Here is a 20,511-nt window from a genome sequence, read left to right as displayed (position 1 = left end):
TTTTGAAAAAGTTGCCTTTTATTATAGGTAAAATTTCAATGCAGTTTTAACATTTTCTACTGTCTTTACTGAAACTGAGGGACAAGTAACCCAGTAGTGTCATAATCTCTCCCTCTCACTTGTTCTTAGACACATAGATATTAACCTGTGCTGATTAAATTGTACAGTTTTTAATGTCACAAAGTGAAGCAGCATGCTGCATATGAGCAGGTGTAAACAGGCATTGTGAATGACCCTGTGTGCGTCCTTGACTTGGTTTCCCAGGGAGACTGCTCGTCCCGAGAGGATGCCGTGACGCTGGGAGTGGGGCTCTGTAACAGCGGCTTCATGCACCATGGTCAGTTAAACTCACTCTCAAGCACTTTTGACAGATTCTAATCATTCATATTGTTTCGATTCCTCACAGCTTTGGCTTAAATTTGAATAGTGTGTTTGTGGCACTTTCTCTTCACTTCTTATTCTCTCCCCGGTCTTTCTGTGCTTTTCGATTACATCATCTTTCCCCTTCTGTCAACCCCACAAAAATGTTGTATTGGCCACTCTCTCTTGCATGCCATCATAGGCTTAAAAAAGGGGGCATCCTAAACTTGTATACCCAGTCTAAATTTTTAAAACCTCACTCACCACATTGTAGTTGGAGCTGCTTTGGTCCCAGCCCAGCACGTTGAACATAAACAGTTTTAGGAGTGTAGCCTAACCAGAGTTGTTTGGCTTTGCTACATGGCTGTCTGGGTCACTCCACTGAACCGTGAACGCTGTTTAATGCATAAAATTGAATCTGTCTTCAGCGGACACATGTATTTTGGGTAAAGTGGGAAGCACTTAAAAGAAGTAGTGTGGAAAGGCTGAAGAAGTGACGAGTTAACAGCACTTCCTGGTTTCCTGAAGCATATAGAGAAGTATGCAAGATTATAATAGTTGGGCACACTCTAATCAAGGAGACCTGCAGATTAATTTAAATGTTAAAGTTTTGAATCCGTATCAAAGTCTCTTTAACACAGTTTAACAACATCTCTGGAGTCTCATGTGCAGTATATGTACATTATAATGTGCATAAATATATACAGGATTGCTTTTTTCAGTCCTGCATCTGCCATCTGTAAAAAGTGACTATAGAGTGACTTTTGTTTTTTGCTTGCTTAGCTTGCACCAGCTTTCACTACCATCTGTTTGAGGTTGTCACCTGTTCTCCTTTTACTCTGCCCTTCTTCGGGGTGAGGAACTCTCTCTTCTCAGCCTGTCTGCCCACCACGCTTCACAAGTCACTCTCTTTAGTTCTTAGTCAGCACATCTGCTGCTCTTGACCCCGTTTCCTTTTAAACTCCTCTTCTTTTTGTCACTCTCCATTTTTTAAACTATCCTCACCTTCTTCATTCATGTCTACAAGGTTCAAGTTACAAGGTTGTAAAACACTTCATCCGTGGGATGATAATGAGTAGCAAAGTTAATATAATTTTTATTTGTCTTTAAGCTCACCGTCACGGACACCTGCAAGTATTGTAACTTACAGAGGCCAATAATAATTTACATGACCACACGTTTCCCTCCCACCACAACTCAATCTGCAGCAAGTACAGATCCATAAATCAATACTGAAGCCATGAAAATTATTGTTTGATCATTTATCTTTATCGCCTCTAGAGCAAATTGTCTTGTGGAAATCCATTTTGGCGCTTTGCACTTTATATCAACACTTTGCATTTAAAGGTGCGGCTGTACCCAGATAAAGCAAAAGTATACTGCGCTGAAAATGCTTTATCATGTATCATGACACGTTTTCCCAAATTCCTGCATCAGTGCATTGTAGATTCACAAAAATCTGTTTTTAAAAATAATTTTAACATTCTTTAGCATTTCTGTAAACTCTGTTCCAAAGATCCTTAAAAAATTGATTGCTAGATAATGTTGGCAGTTCAGGGTGTTTAAATTATGATTTAGCAGTGTGTGAGTAACTGTGCATGCATTATGTGTGTGACAGTTTCCGGAGCGGCACTCCCCCACCAGCTGAATAGGAGTAAAAGTCTTATATGGCCACAGCCTATGTGAGTCAGAGGAAATAACTCACATTTGTGCTTCATTTTAGTTGGTGAAAGGCCAGTGTGAGTAGGTGTGACCTGTGTGTGTGTGTGTGTGTGTGTGTGTGTGTGTGTGTGTGTGTGTGTGTGTGTGTGTAAAATGAGTTTGTGAACACTTTTGTTGCTCATCAAATCTCTGAGCAGCTGGGTACCTTTGGCCCTCGGTGTTGCCCGTACAAGCCTCATTTTACAGTGGCCTCAGAGAGTCATGCATCTGCACAGACACGGCAGATTAGGTAACATCCTCGGATGCATTTTTTGTGTCAGGGAAATGTTTGTGCCTCATGTCACAAATTCCAAATCCTCCTAAGACGCAAACCAGATGGACTTTTTTTGGGTCTGTTTCTCTGGAAAGAGACGTGACAGAACGCATCGTGACTTTTTAGAGCAAACTTCAAAAAGCTGCGGCAAGGCAATGCAGTTAAAAGACATACTGTACGGTACAATAGTGTGTGTCCTGTAATTGTAGCCGTGCTTACTGATGTGCACTTGGGCTTCAGCTTAATGACTTGACTGCTGTTAGTACTGCATAATTATTGAGACAGAATAAGTTAGCCTCTCCCTTTAATTCTGTTGCCTCAGGCCTGTAACAACATAAAAATAAAGGGAGATCTTTCAAAACAAGTGTTGGGTCTTTTCTTCACAATTACTGTGATTGGACAAAGCGACCATAATATGGTTCTCACCTGTTTGCAGTGCCCCATGTGTTGAAGTGAACCTCAGTACAACAGTGGGATTTACACACACACACACATGCGCGCGCGCACACACACACACACACACAATTTCTTGTGTCCTCCTGAGAGTCTTCCCAACCTTGGTTTGGAAGACTTGTGTTGGCTGCAGTCCAGATGTGGTCTTGCTCCAGATGCTCTTACTAAAATCATCAGCTAATGAGCTAATTAACTGTTAGCTTGTTTGTGTAGAAGACTCCCAAAGATTAAAGCTTCTATAAACACATGTATCTTTCTAGATTTTTTTTTTTTGGAAGTTGGGTCAAAGCTTTATTTAAAAAAGCCTTTTTTAAATCTTTCTGCTCTTTTACTTTTCACTGATCTTGCAAGACTGAAACTGTGACGTTCTGCTATTTCTCTTTGTTATCTGCTGTGGCTACATTCTGCACACATTTACCACATTTTTGTGTTTTTAAAAAAAACATTTACTTCAGTTTTGGAGAAGAGTGAGTTTAAAGACGAGTCCCAGTTCTTCCGTTTCTACGCTGACGAGGAAACCGAGGGGACTGGCACCAAGAGCAAGCAGCTCCAGCGAAATGACTTCAAACTCATTGAAAACATCTTAGTCAAATCCCTTGTGGTGAGCAACACTCATGTACACACTTTCACATGCTCCCACATCTATACATGGATATGCAGATATTGCCAGAATCTGGGAAAAAAAAACACTTCTAGCATCATCATTTTCCCACGAGAAAAACGTGCTAATAATTAAAAGGTTCGCGAACATCATTCCGATGCTCTAAACATGGCACAAAGATGTTTTGATTACCTTGCACAGCATTAACCACCCCAAAGACCAAACAAAAGCATGATGGGAAACAATGAGCCACTGTACTGTAGACTGATGCAAAAATAACAAAAACAAGGTTTTTCAAGTTATCCTGTTACGCTGTCGGGCATAAACATGCATTTTGACTGTAGAACCCTGCATACATATATACCTGTGTGTGCCTTCTTCTGATCTCCACATCTAAATTTTATTAACACCACTATACACAGTCGTCGCGCCCCCCCCCTCCCACGAGTAGCTTTGATGACAACAAGCACATTTGAAATCGCTCTGATCACTATGCATCTGAGTGTTTTGCTCTGAATATAATTGTAATGTAATCAGCTGTATCGGCCGGGATGAATCTCTGTTGCGCTGCTGCTGATACAAGAGATAACTGTGAGAGATGACTGAAACGAACGGCAGCCGATGAATATTCTTGAAATACAAAAAATGTGAGCTGATGATTGATGACTGTAGTGCAGTTAAAAGCAGGACAAGACCTTTTCCTTCTTTAGTGCTTGGTCTGCTTTAAAGACCTTTTAAAATGCGTCAGTCAGCATTGTGCCATTTCTTGAAATGGCTTTCAGCATAGCCATTTTCTTTTTTTAGCAGCAGAAAAAGGTAAGATTTAAATAAACAGTAACTTAGTTTTAACTCTTATAAGGTGTAATTTGCAGCAAACATGTCCATAATCACTCCAGAACTGAGCGTCCAGTTCGACACTATTAAATATTCTTTGTAGAAAGAGGAGGGGCTGCTTAGGGGAATATGGTATGTGCACTAACTGCCCAGATATTGGGTCACTTAGGTTTTCACTTTAATTCCAATCACATCTGTGGCGTGACGCCTACAATAAAAGCATATAATATTTTTTTACACATACAGTAAAAGTCAGTCTGCACAACACTGGGTCAAGTGTTCGGGGGTTTCCACAAACTCACACAGAAAGTCAACTGTTTATTTGAGTCCATTATCTTCAGGGAAACCTAGAAGCATCATCAGCATCCCTTTTCATGTCATAGTGAGAAGTAGGCACGCCATCTGGCTTTCCACAAGAAGTGGAAAAGGCCCTTTTCCTTGATTAGCGGAACTAATCCCCCCCCCAATGCCTATTATTGAAGTGAAGTGCAGGAACTCTTTATTTTCCACGGTCATCTCCTCTGATATAATAGCAGAGATCCCCATCTTATCAGGACTGTGCAGCAGGAAGATGGCCCCAGCAGCTTAACTAATGGAAGCTGCTAATGTGTTTGGCGACGACAGCATTTAACTTTAAGCCTCAACCCCAAGTGGGAATACAATATGGAGAGCAGAGAGCAACATCAGGCAAAGGCACCTGAGACGGAATGAAAGTCACAAATGGCTAATGAAACTGTGATTATGTGTGAATAGTTTGCTTGTGAGACCACCCAGAAAAAGTGCCGTAAATTGATTTCTCAGACAAACCAGGTCACTGCCATGAAGACAAGTTGCCGTTTTATAGCCAGAGCCTACAGTTGCTTTCTGACTAACAGCACAGAATTACAGCAGCAGAACCAAGGGAGACAGAAAGATGATGAATATGTGTGCATCTAAAATTATTTTCCTGTTTGCTTACTTGTGATACTAAATCAGTTCAAGACATTTTAAGCCTGACAGTCAGCGGTGAAAATGTGGAAGTAATTAGTCAATTTTCTCTGTGCTAGATTCACCCCGAGGAGGAAGGCTACGGCTTTGAGATTGAGGAGAAGAACAAGGCCATCGTTGTGAAATCTGTCACCAGGGGCTCACACGCTGAGGTAAACACACGCACACACTTCTTCCAGCCTCGGGGTGTCAGTTCCACTAGGTAATGGCTGTCTACTCTCCGGACGGCTGCTGTCACTCTGTCTCTCTCGCTTTTTTGAGAACTCTGCTCTGATTGGCTGCAGAGCCATTTGCAGATATATTTTTACGTTTAGGAGGGAGCAGCTTCCATATTGGTATTTGTCCCGTCCGTGCCATTGTGTCAGCCTTCACTGATGATGGGGAGGGGAATAACAGTGACAGCTCAATGGCTGTGCTAATACAAGATGGACGAGCCAATGTTTTCTTGTCTTATTGATCATTCATCCTCTTTTTATGTCCTCTTACTCGCCTTAGACAGGTGACATACTTTACTTCTGGCCTGTCCGTCTCACAGCCCAGACTGTATACTGTTAATCATTGCAATGTTGTCATGAACACACATGATGGTGCCCTGGTTGTTTTTCCTCCACAGCCTGACTATAACTGTCATGCTCCCCACTATTTCCACATTTGTATCCTCATTTCTCCCGTGCCCCTGTGCTGCTCTGCAGCTCTCGATAATCTTCATTTTTATGCACTGCCCAACTACCACACTAAACCTTTGCTTCTCTGTTCCTTATTACTCCTTTTTTCCTTAATTTCGAACCCGCTCTCACTCTATTATTTATTCCCCCGTGCCCTCCACTCCCCACAGTGGGGCGAGGATTGCTAGTTGTGACACAGCCCGTGTGCCAGCGCTGTGAATGAAGCTCAGCTGATTCCCATGGGGCTCTGAAAAGGGCTGAGAGGCACACACTCACACACTGAGCTCTTTCACTATATGATACTATTATAGAAAGTCACGTGCAGACTGGCACCCATGCTGTGTAATCACACACACATATACATGCACCCCTCTGCATTCAAATAGCTCTGGCTCCTCCCAGTCGTTCCTACATCCACGCTGGGCCTTCAAACAGAGTCGAGGCCTGGCTTAACCAAGGCCATCCCACCGGATCTTTGCCCAGGACACTGGACTCACACAGTGAGCGCACAGAGGCTGCATTCTTCTCACAACGTGACTGAAGATGACTGCATTTAAATGCATGCTGCAGGCTGATTTGCTGTGTGTCTGTCATTTGTAAAGAGATTTCAGAAGCTGAAATCCGACTGTGAAAAGCTTGAAAATGTTTGTTTCTTTGGGAGCAGGTATACTGGTTTGTGCAGCTGCAACGCGCCGTGACTGAAGAGATTGTATATTAGCTAAAGGAATCTGGCAAGATCCGACAAAGCATCAGAGGTCGCAGGCAGAGCAACTGGCAACATTAGGAAAAAAATTATAAAGTGACGCCCTTCAATCTGGAAGTGCGTGCAAATCTAACACAAAGCAGGCATGACACTCAGGTCTAGCAATCATGCATTTTTATCATATCCAGTGGCGAATCTTTATATGCACTCACTCCATACAACTTCAGTCAAATGCTGGAAAATACACGACAAGACAGAACAGGCTGTGGGAATTTGGAGCAGCAAACAATGCTTTTCGTCTTATCGCTTGTTTGTTTGTTTTCTTCTTTGCTCCTTGGAGGCACATTATCATATACCAGCACTTGATTGTGAGTAATTCACGTTAGACAGGGGAATTGTACACAGTCTCTGTCTCACTCCGGTACTCGCTCGTAATTTTAAATTGAATTGCAGTCCCCCGACCTGAAACTCTTACTGTGCGGATGTTGCCTTTGGGAGGGGGTTCAGGCTGAAGCAAGCTGCCACCTATAAATAACCACATTCTGTCTCCTGTCTGTCCGTCTGTCCGTGCAGATGGCTGGCCTGCAGGTGGGCAGGAAGATCTACACCATCAACGAGGACCTGCTTTTCCTCAGGCCTTTCTCGGAGGTTGAAACCATGATTAGCCAGTCCTTCTGCATACGACGCTCCCTGCGGCTGCTGGTTGGCACCAAGGCCAAGGAGTGAGGGCTCATGCATATATGCTGAAATACACAATGTCCACTCATATAGACCGCACTGGTCTGATTGGTATTTTCTTTTTCTTTTTTTCCAGGATCGTAAAAATCCCTGACAACCCAGACAGTCTCTCCTTCAGACTGAGTGGCTCTGTTCCTCCTCATGTCCACGCTGTGAGGAAAGGTAACTGACTTCTGTAGCCACAACAATCAGCAGAAATATGCATTTTTTTCAGAGATAGCAGAAGAATTTCATTATTACTCCTTCTCTCATGAACACTCAGAGAATAACACGTAGGACGAAAGCACGGTACCAGAGTTTAATAAGTAGGCTACAATTTTTTTTTATTACCCCAGATCGAAAATGTAATTTATAACAGCGTTGCTGTATCGTTAATATCTGGTTTCTGTCACATGGCAAAATGGCAGAAATAGTGTGCAGTTTTGTATTTAAAGCTAAAATAAGACCATCGCTTTGTACGTGTAATGGAAAAATAATCAGTTGAGCACTTGAGCACTTTACAGGTCCCGGGGAAGTGTAGTTAAATTATTATTTCTTGAATGTAGTTATAAGTGACCCATATTTTGCTTATGAGCCAACAGTGGAGATCCGTGAACAGATTTGTAAGATGTTGACCTTGTTATTTCTGCACCAGTGCCAGTAAATGCATTAAAAGTGTTTACGGTGTCAGAAAGACAAATAATTCCGAGGGAATTCAAAGGAAAGATGAGGTAACTCTAGCCTCTAACCACCTGTTACATTCTGCTCTTAGTGAGCCTCTATTAGGTTTTTATGGCCACCTGTCAGCCAGACAGCCCACGGTCAGGGTTCAAACCCTTAATAGAGCAAACTACTTTTCAAACACACACAATGTTCTGTGATCAGAGCTAAAACTGTAATGGGTAACTGAAAAGACAGCTACTTCTGTTTTCCCTTTTCGTTTCTCCTACTTTTCTTTAAGGCCTCCTTACTATACAGCTTGTTTGTCGGTCTCTAAATAGAAAAATCAGCAGTGTGTTTAGAAGTTAAATGAGGGATGAATCCCAATTTGTAACCTAGCAGCAGTAAGGCGAGGATACACACACGCACCCTAATAAAAAAAGACCGGTACAGCCAAGAAATTTGGTCCCTTGGTTTTATTGTCTTTCCTCCACTTTCTTTCCCTCTTAAACCCAACTCCTTCTTCCCTACATGTTCCTTTTCTCACTTTCCTAACATCCTCAATTACTTGAGACTCAGTATGACATATGTTTCATTTGAATTCAGTGGCTAGTATTTTTTACCCCATTGTTTTTAAATGACTTTCTCTGGGAGATTTTCATTCATGGGTCAAGTAGTCTCCTTAATGTGGTTACTGCTGGCACCCTGGGTGGAAATGATGCCATTGCTGGTATTTTTAGATTGGGCAGGAAGGTTAATCGAGGTGTTGATTGGACTTCCAGGCTGTAAAGCCATTAGTAGCTTGAGACAGCATGTTATAGCTCTCCACAGAGTGATTTCCCATTTTCCTGTAGAAACAATAGGGGAAATGTTTTGTTGAGAATTTTTTTTAATGAGTTCACTATGTTATGCTTAATTCAGTCATCCTGAAGAAAATGTTTCCCAGTGTATGTGTGGTATTGTAAATGGTTTTTGCCTTTGTGCGAACTCATGATCCTGTGTGGAAATATTACAGGCTGGGAGGCAGCAGCGTCTGGTCTTCAGCCGGGCCAGGTCGTCCTGAAAGTCAACGGCAACAGTGTCAATCACAGCGACTACCAAGAGGTCCTGGAGCATTTCACAGCCCAGCGCACTCACCAGGAACCTCTCCAAGCGGTGAGCTAACACAGTCCAACAAAAAACAAACTATTCTGTAACATTAGAGCAGGTTTTTTAGCGTTAAGTCTCTTTTATTTAGCCCATATTATAATTGAAAGTTAAATCCCAACAAACCACATCATCCTGCTCAGTATGGTGCATGGTGTTCTGTGAGGTTTTACAGTCCTTGTGTGTTGTTATGGCTCTAACTGTAAGGGAAATCCCTGAGCGCTTTATTTAGCAGACAGTAAACCAAGTAATGCCACAAGACAGCATGAATAGTGTCAGTGGTAGTTTTGGAAGGTAATATGTCAGATCATTTACTAATGGGGGAAAGCTCAATAAAAACCACATTTGACAAGCTAACAGCCCAAAGAATAGAGGTCAGCCAGACATTCCTGAGATGGTTCAGAAAAACAGCATTTGCATTAGTTGACTGTTTGCTCATTTCATCTGCATTTTTGGCTGGAATGGTAGGTTTCTTAGTGAGATCCAAAGTGAATTACAAGCTGTCACTATGTCGCTACAGGTTATACAACTCAAAATACAGTCCTGCCTGGAGTGAAACAGTATCCACAGTGTTTATTCAGCCCCACTGCCAAAACTGCATGAGTTAAATTCTTTATTAAAGTAACATTAGTGAATTGTTTTGGGGTTGTTGTTTTTTTCAAACTGAGCCATGACTAAATAACAAGTGTTTATACTGAATACTAGATGGCCGATGTCAAAACTACAAACTCCTCTCTGGTTGTTTTGACATTCCTGCAGAAGCAACTCATGTCTCCAGGCAGTATTTCAAAAGACTGCAGACAGAGCAGAGCAAGGTGTCCTCCGTACAATGTTTTGTTTTGTCTTATTTTATTTAGCTGATCATTCAACCAGTTTGTTGTCAGTGGTTGAGTGCATTGCATTGTTCATTTAGGTGGAATCAGTCTTTATTGCATTGTCAGGGTAAAAGCTTCTCTATCCATACTTCCCTCTAAAATACGTGTATAAAGCCCTCTCATATTTACACAGCTTGATGTTGATGTTTCTGTTTTTCATCATGTTCTCATCCACATTAAAATTCCAACAAATAGTCTACCAAACACTGCAGCCATGCTGACGGCTGGTAAAACTAATATTGGATGGGTCTGTCTAGATGAACTGGTGAGAGAGCGGCGACCCAGACAGCAGGCGCCCCGGCGACTGATTTTTATGAGCTTTAATCTTCATCCCACAGTGTCACTGGGTGTATCGAGCATTCGAGGATGTGGAAGAGCTACAAAGAGAGAGGGGTGCAGATGAGGAGGAGGACAGCCCTTTCAAGCCTTACCCAGTGGAGAATGGCTCTGACCACGAAGAGGACAAAAGCACCAATGGAACAGGTGAAACGTGTTGCTTTGAAATTGTTTGCAACAGTCTTTTGTTTTGCTCGGATTTAAAGTTTTATCAGTGTCGCAGTATGTCTTTAATTTCTGTAAGAAGCTTTCAATCCCCAATTCCTTTGCGGTTTTTCTGCTCATGTCAGCTAGTTTCATTTCAGTCAGCAAAATGTATCTGAGCGAGATTAGTGCTGCTTTGGCAGCTTTTTGCCTCGTGTGTGAATCCAGATTGATTGCAGGCTTCATGCTAAAAACATGTGACCCTGCCAAAAACATTACATCAAAACATTATGTTCCATCTACAATGCTTTTTTGTTTTTTTCATTTGGCTTCTGACTTGGGTCATATTCACCGTGCCGGTAAAAATGGCTTCAGCAGTAGGTAATTTGCTCTGGATATAGAAAATTCGCAGTTTGAAAATGACACTTCCGCACGCTACAGTCATAGGACGCCATTAAGTAATATTCAGTGTACACTTAGTGGCCAATTTTCCCACAGTACTGGCAGGGTTAGCACACTTGACAGATGTGCAGCACACTGTGTACCTTTACTAAAATGACTTAAAATGATATTGTGTTTTCCCCTCAGAGATTTTTATATGCACTACATTTTTGTTTTTTCATGATTTTGAAGTGATTTGAGTTTTTTTAAACATGCACATATCATTTGATTTTTTCGGTTATTGTATTTTAGTTGGTTATTTACTTTCGAATGTATGTCAAGTATTTAATTGAAATCTGTGATCCACAGACTGCAAGCTGGGCAGACTCTCCCTGTGTGATCTGCCTCTGGTCAGTCTGACAGTTGATAACGTCCACTTGGAGCATGGCGTGGTGTATGAATATGTGAGCACTGCAGGCATCAAGAGCCACGTCCTGGAGAAGATAGTAGAACCCAAAGGCTGCTTCAGCCTCACTGCGAAAGTGAGTTTTGTCAAGATGAGAAGTTTGTTCAGCTAAAGCCTACATATGCATTTATCGTTAGACTGGTGGATAGTCATGCTAAATATTGCTTACGTTTCAAACAGTAAAGTCAGCTTAATATTTTGTTTTTGCTTCTGGTTTCACTTAACTGGAAAGCAGAAAGTTTAGCTGGGGTAAAACTCAGCTGCCTTATTATTTCGCTGCTACAGCTAAAAATGCTAATTTGCCAGTGATTGAAATGGACTAAATCGGGTTCCTAAACTGTTATTGTCAAGGTGATCCATCCTCAGCAATTGTTCTTGTCTCTACAGATCCTGGAGGCATTTTCGGGCGATGACAGCCGCTTCGTTCATAACTGCAGCCAGCTCATCTCCCCGAGCGACCGAGTCGTTACCATGCCGCAGTACGAGTTCAGACAAATCTGCGAGACCAAGATGAAGAGTATCAGGAGGCGTATCAGCAGCTATCAGCAGGTATTGAGACATTCTGGTATTCAGTCACATTAGTTTACTAAACACAATTTATTTTGTGACATGTGACTAAACGGTTCAGTGGAACATCCTTTTCTATAGCAATAAATTCACATTTTTGCTCCCCCCAAAAAAGACATGGCAATTTTTTTTTTTACACTACTCCTATTGCATTAAATGCGTTTTGAGCAGCTTGGTGAAAGTGTGTTAAGAGTCTCACAAAATGCTTTTTCAAGACAGTTGTGTTTGTCGTGTAAACCATATGCCACTACCTGGTAAACACATTTTGATATTTGTCTTATTTTCTCCTTACATATTACACAGACTGTAAAAAAAATCATATAAAATCCAAACCCATTGAATTATTAAAAATAGCATCGCATCTAAGAAACATCCAGGAGCTTCATTCTGATAAGAAAGCTAATATCTACAATGATTACATGCAAACTTTAATTAACTTGCTAACATACCAGGACCCTTATCAGAAGCTTTGCGATATCATGAAGATGCAACGGTTGTAGTCATATCATTTTTTAATTCACTAAACTCATTACCTTCTTCTTCATGGCTTCTCCCATTTTGTTTCCCTTTTTACACAGTTTGCTCTGGAACTGAGGAACAAGGTGTGGCCCTCTGTCAGGCAGGCTGGGGTTCGCCCTCACCCACTGGGCTGCATGGACTTTGTTCCTACCAACTGCCACATCAACTTGATGCAGGTCTCCTACCCCAAAAGCACTACTTCTGCCGGCAGGACTTTCAGCATCCGTTTTGGTCGTAAAAACTCCATCTTTGGCCTGGACCCCGACCAAGGTAGGAGCTGCACACAGTCCTCCAACCAAGAAGATTAGAACAATCTCAACAGTGTCACATTTTCACTGTGTAAAGTAAGCGTTGCAGGGATTTATCCCTCTCATGGTAATATAGCTTACCACTAGCTCAGTGGTCATTTTGATGCTTTGATGCATTTGATGCTGTGACTGGACCAACCCCAGCCTCCCAGTGTAACCAAAAAGGCCCAACAAGGATTCTCATGGTAAAATTAGATGAGTAGGTTGCTATTAAGACTCCGTTAGCCCTCGGCCATTATATTCAAGTTACTGACATGAGAAGTGAGTGAGTGATGTAAGCAAAGACCTCAGTGCAGAGCAGGAATGTGTTCACTCTGTGGTGCGTTAGAGGTCACAGAGCAGAGGAAAAAAGTGAGAGATTTAGTTGAAATGGAAAGTAGAAGATGTTCAAGGAGAGAATAAAGTTTGGAAATACTTTTGAAATTTGGTTTTCAATAGGAATTTCAGAGGTTAACATGTAAACTTCTACTCTCAGCAAAGATGAAAAGGCAGTACAGCTGTCTAGACAGCAGACAGTCAGCATTGTTCCAAGATGCTCGGCCCCATCTTTCCTCTGAACACCAGCTGCCGGTCAGACATCTGCCAAGCACTTGTACTGATGAGATGTTGCTGTGGCTCTTTTTTGAAAGCTGTCGTTAGAGTTTGAACTGTCTTAGATCACCACGAGTATTAAATCTGTTTTCAGTTTTTGGATATGTCAGGTTATTACAGCTTAGCTTGGCATTCAACCCAGATAAACAGGCTTCCTTTTACTGTGTATATTAGCTGAACGATGGTCTTTTTAAGACTTTGTTTTTCGTCAACACCAAATTAAGAACAGATAAGAGTATTACTTCATAGCTTTTGAACATCTGGCACAGATGTTATTGTCAGAGCGTGAAGTCTCTTTCATTCAATCACCCGTAACATCTCTCCTCTCCTTTAGCACAACTGAACCCCATGTCCCACACTCAACATTGCATGACCAGCATGGGAGCTCCGTCCTGGAGCTGCTCTGGTTTGGATGGGGATGAAGCGGATGGCAGCGGGGAAGTGAATGTCGATGGAGGGGAGGGCTTGAATGATAGTCGCCACGGAGAAGGCGGTTTGAGTTTCCTGCTCAAACAGGAAGACACCGAGACACAGGACGCCTACATTTACTTGTACAGTCGTTTGGACGTTGCTGTGAGGGAAATGAAGCAGTATGTTGCTCAAATAGATGTGTAAGTATTACAGCTCGTATTCATCACGTTTAATTTAACAGCACTGAACCTTATTTTCACATAAACTTTTTTCTTATCTTTTAAAGGTTATGCCTATTCTGCAGATGTTTTCTTCAATCACGTGTGCCACATATTAGAAAAAAGAAAACTTTCACTCACATCCATTCTGAAATTAGTCCCAGCATTACCGACCTTCTGCTGTTATCAGATATTTCCATTCCACTGCTGTTTTTGAGTAGGCTATTTTCGTAACCTTCTCGCTGACATTCAGAGATCTCTGCGTGAAACGCTGTTATCCCCACAGCAGCCTGTCTTTGTCTGTCCTCCCTCTGCCTTGTTTAAAGCTGAGGATTTACAAAAGGAACATTCTTCAGGCCCAAAATATTTATGGGCCAGGCCCAGTACAGGAACAGGGAGTGAGGCCAGGATAACATCAAGAGAAAGAGACACATATTGTGTGTCTGTGCTGAGGAAGGGGTGTGACAATTTGAATGAATACATGTGTATGTTTTAGTTATGGGGGAGCCCATGCATTGTGTATTGTATTAGAAATGTAAGCATAACAGTGTCTTGACATGAAGACTTTAATTTGAATATAAATGACTATGGATCAAGTTGTATAAAAGTTTTGAATATGCTAAAAACATAACACAAAATTATGGCATATATGTTATATAAATTATGATATATGCTCTTTATCATATGCTAAAGATATGTAGATAATGTCTCCAAGGTAAAGAGCAATATCTATATTTTGTTGTTTTCAGATATATTTGTTTATATTTTTTTCTCTAGGCTGTTGTCATCCATCACCGAGCCTACACAGCTCCAAGGAGAGGGCGGCGAGCCTCCAATCGACGAGGAAAATCAGCCGCCCGCCCTGGTCCCCTGTGAGGATGGATGTGACCAGGACAAAGTGGAGCAGGGCGTCACTAAACGAGTCTGCTTCAAAGTGAACGAGGAGGACCAGGAGGACTCCGGCCACGACACAATGAGCTACAGGGACTCCTACAGGTAAGTGCTTACTGAATATGCAGCTACAGGTTACAGTGTAACCTGGCACCTGAAAAGGTAATAACAAGGCGCTGATAAGACACATTAGCTAAAGCTTCAAATAAACAGGCTTAGGTTGAAGACCCCTGGAAAACCATGAAAATATGAATTTCATTGGCCTGGAGTTGGTAACTAGGGGCACTTAAGCAAAATCATCTTAAAATGACAGAAATTCCCAATGTTCAGGACAATGCCTAAGATGATGGTGATTAAGAAGAAGGCCTTGCTGGCTTGTTAGCCTATGGAAACAGGATATGCTGGATATGCTTAGGGAGCAAACTGCACTGTCTATCAAAAATGCTGGGAAAATGGGATTTACATCCATATTGGAAAACACAACTGGACTATATTCTAAAAACTTTTTATCTTGCTCTTGATTTCAAACTGGCATATTAGAGCATACTTTCACCTTTTCTGTATATTTCTATTGCAAGTCGGCATGATATCATTTAAAGTGGTATTTACCTCATGGTTTTCCAGGGGCCTTCAAGGTATTTACCTCTCAAATTATATTTTCTACAATTTGAGACCTAAGTAGCTTATATATAACTCCACTATATAACTTGAAACACTTTGACCTTAATTATTTAAAGTAATATTTTCATTTCATTCTTTCTTTATTCATTCATCTGTTATAGCAGCATCACAGGTTAAAAACAACTCCTTAAAAACAAAAACAGCGCTCTGAGACTCCCACTTTACTCCACAAACCTATAATGCTTCTCATTTCCCCCCTTTGGAGGCTATAATTCATTCCAGATGTTGCCATTTTAACTGAGATGCAGGGCTAAAAATGACTTCAAAATGCTCTGGTTGAATCTGGTTATGTCATTTGCTTGTTGCAAGTTCATTCAGATGATTTTTTTTTTTTTGGGAAGGAGTGTGTGTGTGTGTTCACTGAACAGAGAGCCACTGAGCCCCACCCTCCACCACCCACTAAGATATAGTTATTGGTTGTCAGTGCGGTGGGCTGGTGTATAATAAAGCGAAATGTTTGGGGCGCGGCCTCCTCACCCGCTCTGTCATTAAAGCCTGGCCACGTCATGTGAAATGCAGCTACCTCATTGTAATAAAATGTATAGCAAAATGTCGGCTCTTCTGTGTGTGGTATAAACACACGCTCATGCACTCACACTTGCACACAGAGCTGTTTACTCAGGGTTTTTTGAGGCCAAGTAGGAAAAAAGTACTCTGGTCAAGGTAGCTGTACAAAGCTGCCTAGTGAATGTGGATGAATCATCCCACTTGTAAAATTTTGCATGTGATGAAAAGTGCTTATGTGTTTCACGTGTGGGTGGTGCTTTTTTTTAAAGTTTTTGTCCAGCTGAGAGAATCAGGCAGTAAAGCCTGAGGTGGTGACAAACCACAGTAGAACTCAACAGCTGGAGGTCAGTGGCCAAGCGCAGCCTGTGACAGACGCAATGTTAGAACAGGGGAGAATGACTTTTACACACACAAATACACAAAGAAAATAGTGTTTGTTCCAAACTCTGGTATATTGTGTCTCCCATAAATCACTGCTTCTCTAGTGTGTGTGTGTGCATGTGTGCGTGTGCATGTGTGTGGTGTTGTTCGGACCTTTCTTTGTAGTAAGGTGCTGCTACATGTTGCTTACATGTGATGATGGTGATGGAGAGAGCTGTAGGTGAGCAGACTGAGATGTTTTAATCCACAGTGAGCACTGTGTGGATGAGAGCATTATCCATCAGTAGTGGATGTTTGATCGCAGGATAAAGTGTACTGATCTGCACTAGACCTTCTCTTTAATGGGGAGAAGTGAACCCAGACACACACTAGCAAAATACTCATCTAAACCACTGAATCCCTTCCCTGTCTGAGTCCAGATTTTATTTTTTCTATCTAAAATTTCTCCAGTCTACTTTTTCCAGGTAGCTCAGAGGTAGATTGTATCACCATTTTTTTCTTGTACTTGCTTGCCTAATATGTAAATAAGCCTAAAAACACCTATAATATGTATCTTTTCTAGGAAAATGTGCTAAAAATATATAAAGTGTCTATTGGATTATGGAAGAATGTAATCATTCAAGCTGTTTTAGTGAATATGCTGACATTATTAGCATATTTTAAACCTTTTTTTAAAAAAAAACAATTGCATTGACTAGCACATAAATAGCGTATAACAAATGGCTACAGTTTAAGTAGGAATGTCAGAAGTTGCTAATGAGTTGTTCACTATCACCCCACCTGTATTAATAATTGAGAAGTTATCATCTTGTATATAATTTAATGTAAGTGAGACCATGAGAGCTGTGTGCAGAGGTGTGTTTGCTCTCCATTACTGCGGACAGGTTAATTATCACAGTCGTACTCACACTGTTGGCAGGAGATGTGTGAAGCTAAATTGGATGTCACCTTTTCTATCCATGTGTGTGTGTGTGTGTGTGTGTATGTGTGTTTGTGTGTGTGAGACAAAGGCAGAAGCCAAGTTTGTGTGCATTCCTCTGAATGCAGCTCCCTATAACGAATCAGATAGAAAAAGGGAATAATACAGTATAAAGAGAGGAACATATATCATTTTACTGTAAGTATGTGATATTGTTTTTGCACACATTTATGAGAAGCCAGCGGAGCATTCAAGCCAAGTTATCATTGTAGCACCTCTACGGTAGCCACCCCCACCATCCCAACAGCACAAATTTACATACATTGGACACCACAGAATAACCCAGCAGGTGATATCCCGGCTCCACTCCCCCCACTTTGTCACCCTGCCAGCCCAGATAATAGTAAAGCAACACAAAGCCAGTGATGGTGTTTTGTAGGTCGTAGTCGCTCGTAGGCCATTTGTCATGGTAATTCAGCTTGTGAATCATTCTGAACTTCTCTGAGGGGGATTGCAAGCGTGCTCACTTAAAGCCATGTATAATTTGAGCCACATAAATCTTCCACTTGCTCCCGGTAATCATGGTGAATCACATCGATGTATGACTATAAATACCAGCCCCACTAAGGCTGAAATTGTCTCCGCACACCAGCAAATGAAGAAAGGAATACAGTCCCAACTAAACGTGAAAACTAGGAAAAGAAGTTGTTCACAAAAGTGTCTTTGTAAAGTGGAGAGCTCCATTTTATGCACGCGCGAATTATATCCGATTTATTTGGGAATCTGATATATCTACAGTTTTACTGAATGCAGCTCTGTGTAAGGCAGCAGCAGTTGTTGTTGTTGTGAGAAGCGTTTAATTGCCTTTGGTTTCATATACTGTAAATCAGAAAAGGCATTTACAATCACAAGGATTATTTGGCAGCATAATTACTAGATGCAGCTTTCCAAATCCTCTCTGTGGTTTAAGAACGGAATGAGCCCTTTTTTCCCTAATGCTTTTTAACTGGGTGCTACTTGTGTGTGTGTGTGTGTGCGTGTGTGTGCTCATTGTTACAGTGAATGCAACAGCAACAGAGACTCCGTCCTGTCCTACACCAGTGTGCGAAGTAACAGCTCTTACCTGGGGAGTGACGAGATGGGATCAGGTATTACACGGCTTTAAGTTAATCTGTGCATGTGTAAATAAGCAAGGTGTATTTAATGTTTTGGCTCTCCTCCACATTGAATTGTACACGACACACTGATCAGATCAGATCCGATGTTGGAATGAAAAGCCAGCTCAAAGGAAAAAAGAAGCATCTCTGTTCCAAAATTAATTGGATGTAAATAATATAAGCTAGGCTTATGCAAACATACACTTCTGGATGCTTAAAAACAAGAAATAAAGGATATTTCCGTAAGAATGAATCTGTGTGAGCCGTCTCGTGATTTGCTCTGTGCTACCTCGTGTTTTCCCAAGACACAGAAATCCTCTAGATATAGCTTGGAGGTGACTGTGGCTGGATATTATAGAAGCTGCATTTCATTTAAAGCCACAATAATGTGCAGCGAGCCAAGTATGTGTCCACTGCTATTTATTGCTTTGTTTTTTTATCAGCGTTAAGTCATGAACAGCTCACGCTGAGATGTTGCGTTGTAATAAATTATTAGCCTTCATTCGGTCTAATATGATGCTCAGGTCAGATTTTGCAGTGACAGATGGAGAGAAGTGTGTTTTAATAAGCCCAGATGGTCGAATAAAAATTACTTTATGTACTTTAAATACTTGTTGAAGAAAGTGTGATTATTGCCTCTCATCAGCTATTTGTTTTTACTGTCAACTAGGGGACGAGCTGCCGTGCGACATGAGGATTCCCTCTGACAAACAGGACAAGCTGCACGGCTGCCTCGAGCACCTTTTCAACCAGGTTAGTTCGACCGTTGAGTTTGGAATAAGTAATTCCTGATTAACTTGGAATTTTTTGCTGTATTTCCCCAAAGTGCTTTGCCTAAGCCCAGGCCTAAGTCGAAGCCTAGTTTTTAAACAGACTTTAAACTCAGCCTCTAGATGTAGAAGTTAAAGATGAAGAAACAGGGAACACACATGTCAGCATTAACCATTTGGAACAGATCACTGTGATAGTAATCAGTCGGCATCTGGGCTGAGTTACCTCATGCGGCTTGCTGTCCTCTGTTCGGGATTCTGGCTTTCTCTCTCATCTCATGACTTCCTTTCTTTCTCTGTTCTCCACTCTGTCTCCTTGAACACGCACAAGCTTTCACTGATGCACGGTCTAAGTTGAAGACATGCATCCGTCGTTTCATCTCTTCTCGATGTCCTTTGATTCCCTGCTGGTGGAGTTGGGGGGGGGGGGGGGGGGGGGGGGGGGAGGAGGAGGAGGAGGTGATAGGGGCACAGCTACTTTGGCTGCAGTAGTTCTTTGCACATGTAAACAGCAGCTCAGGGGGCCTGCTAACACAAGCCTTGTTGTTGTTAATTCTGGAAAACCTTTGCCAGAAGTTACTGCAAAGTTCTGTGTGTGAGCTTGTGTGTTTGCGCTTGAGCGGCGCAGAAATAAAAGCGGTAGTTAGAAAAGAATGAAAGGTGCGTGGAGTCTGAGGCAGTGAACTAGAAGAAAAACTGGCTTCATTAACTGAGTGTGTGCATGCTTTTATTCCTGCACGCAGGTTGACTCAATCAACAGTCTGCTCAAAGGACCCGTCATGACCAAGGCCTGCGAGGAGACCAAGCACTTTTATTCTGACCACAGCCAGCCAGGTACAGATTTGTTTGTGTGTGTAAGCACTGTCGAAAGGTGTCACTACGGTTCTGTCAGAGAGCTGGCGCACAGGCTTACAAGTTCTCTGGTTTAACATGAACAGAGTTTCGCCAAACCGAAGACTGGACTGTTCGCTGTCGTTACGTTATCCATAAGAACATCCAGGAAGACCCTTGGAACCTGCCCACCTCTATCAAAACCCTGGTGGAGAGCCTACAGAGATTTGTGGATGGTTAGTAGAAAACGCATACGTGCATGCATGCCACGTGTTCATATACAGTTACAATCTCTCACTCCATCTTGTTTTTTCTTCTTTCTTTATAGATGGAAAGAACCAGATCCTCCTGGCTCTGCTCAAGTGCACAGGTAGAGCAGCGTGTCACTGGTAGAAGAGAAAATCGGTTTATATTCAGATCAGCTCAGCAGCAGATAATCAGACTAGGTTCAACCCAG

General features: G+C 41.8%; 1 protein-coding gene across 2 annotated transcripts in view; it reads left to right on the top strand.

Annotated features, from left to right (window-relative positions):
• prex1 (phosphatidylinositol-3,4,5-trisphosphate-dependent Rac exchange factor 1) overlaps window positions 1–20,511 on the top strand; it is a 78,425-nt gene that overhangs the window by 46,514 nt on the left and 11,400 nt on the right. For both annotated transcript variants that reach the window (XM_087833522.1, XM_087833523.1), the window contains exons 15-31: window positions 265–337; window positions 3,244–3,389; window positions 5,270–5,362; window positions 7,152–7,300; window positions 7,393–7,478; window positions 8,971–9,110; window positions 10,315–10,459; window positions 11,207–11,379; window positions 11,691–11,852; window positions 12,449–12,659; window positions 13,623–13,899; window positions 14,695–14,913; window positions 18,356–18,444; window positions 19,124–19,206; window positions 19,967–20,057; window positions 20,162–20,290; window positions 20,383–20,424. In XM_087833522.1, the coding sequence (XP_087689648.1) occupies window positions 265–337; window positions 3,244–3,389; window positions 5,270–5,362; window positions 7,152–7,300; window positions 7,393–7,478; window positions 8,971–9,110; window positions 10,315–10,459; window positions 11,207–11,379; window positions 11,691–11,852; window positions 12,449–12,659; window positions 13,623–13,899; window positions 14,695–14,913; window positions 18,356–18,444; window positions 19,124–19,206; window positions 19,967–20,057; window positions 20,162–20,290; window positions 20,383–20,424 (2,308 nt within the window). The remainder of the gene's footprint in view (window positions 1–264; window positions 338–3,243; window positions 3,390–5,269; window positions 5,363–7,151; window positions 7,301–7,392; window positions 7,479–8,970; window positions 9,111–10,314; window positions 10,460–11,206; window positions 11,380–11,690; window positions 11,853–12,448; window positions 12,660–13,622; window positions 13,900–14,694; window positions 14,914–18,355; window positions 18,445–19,123; window positions 19,207–19,966; window positions 20,058–20,161; window positions 20,291–20,382; window positions 20,425–20,511) is intronic.

The sequence above is a fragment of the Neolamprologus brichardi genome, chromosome 20 (genome assembly GCF_056152115.1).
Source record: "Neolamprologus brichardi isolate AB-2024 chromosome 20, ASM5615211v1, whole genome shotgun sequence".
Taxonomy (NCBI): Eukaryota; Metazoa; Chordata; class Actinopteri; order Cichliformes; family Cichlidae; genus Neolamprologus; species Neolamprologus brichardi.
The sequence above is the reverse complement of the archived record's forward strand: the minus strand, read 5'-3'. Positions and strand labels throughout refer to the sequence as shown.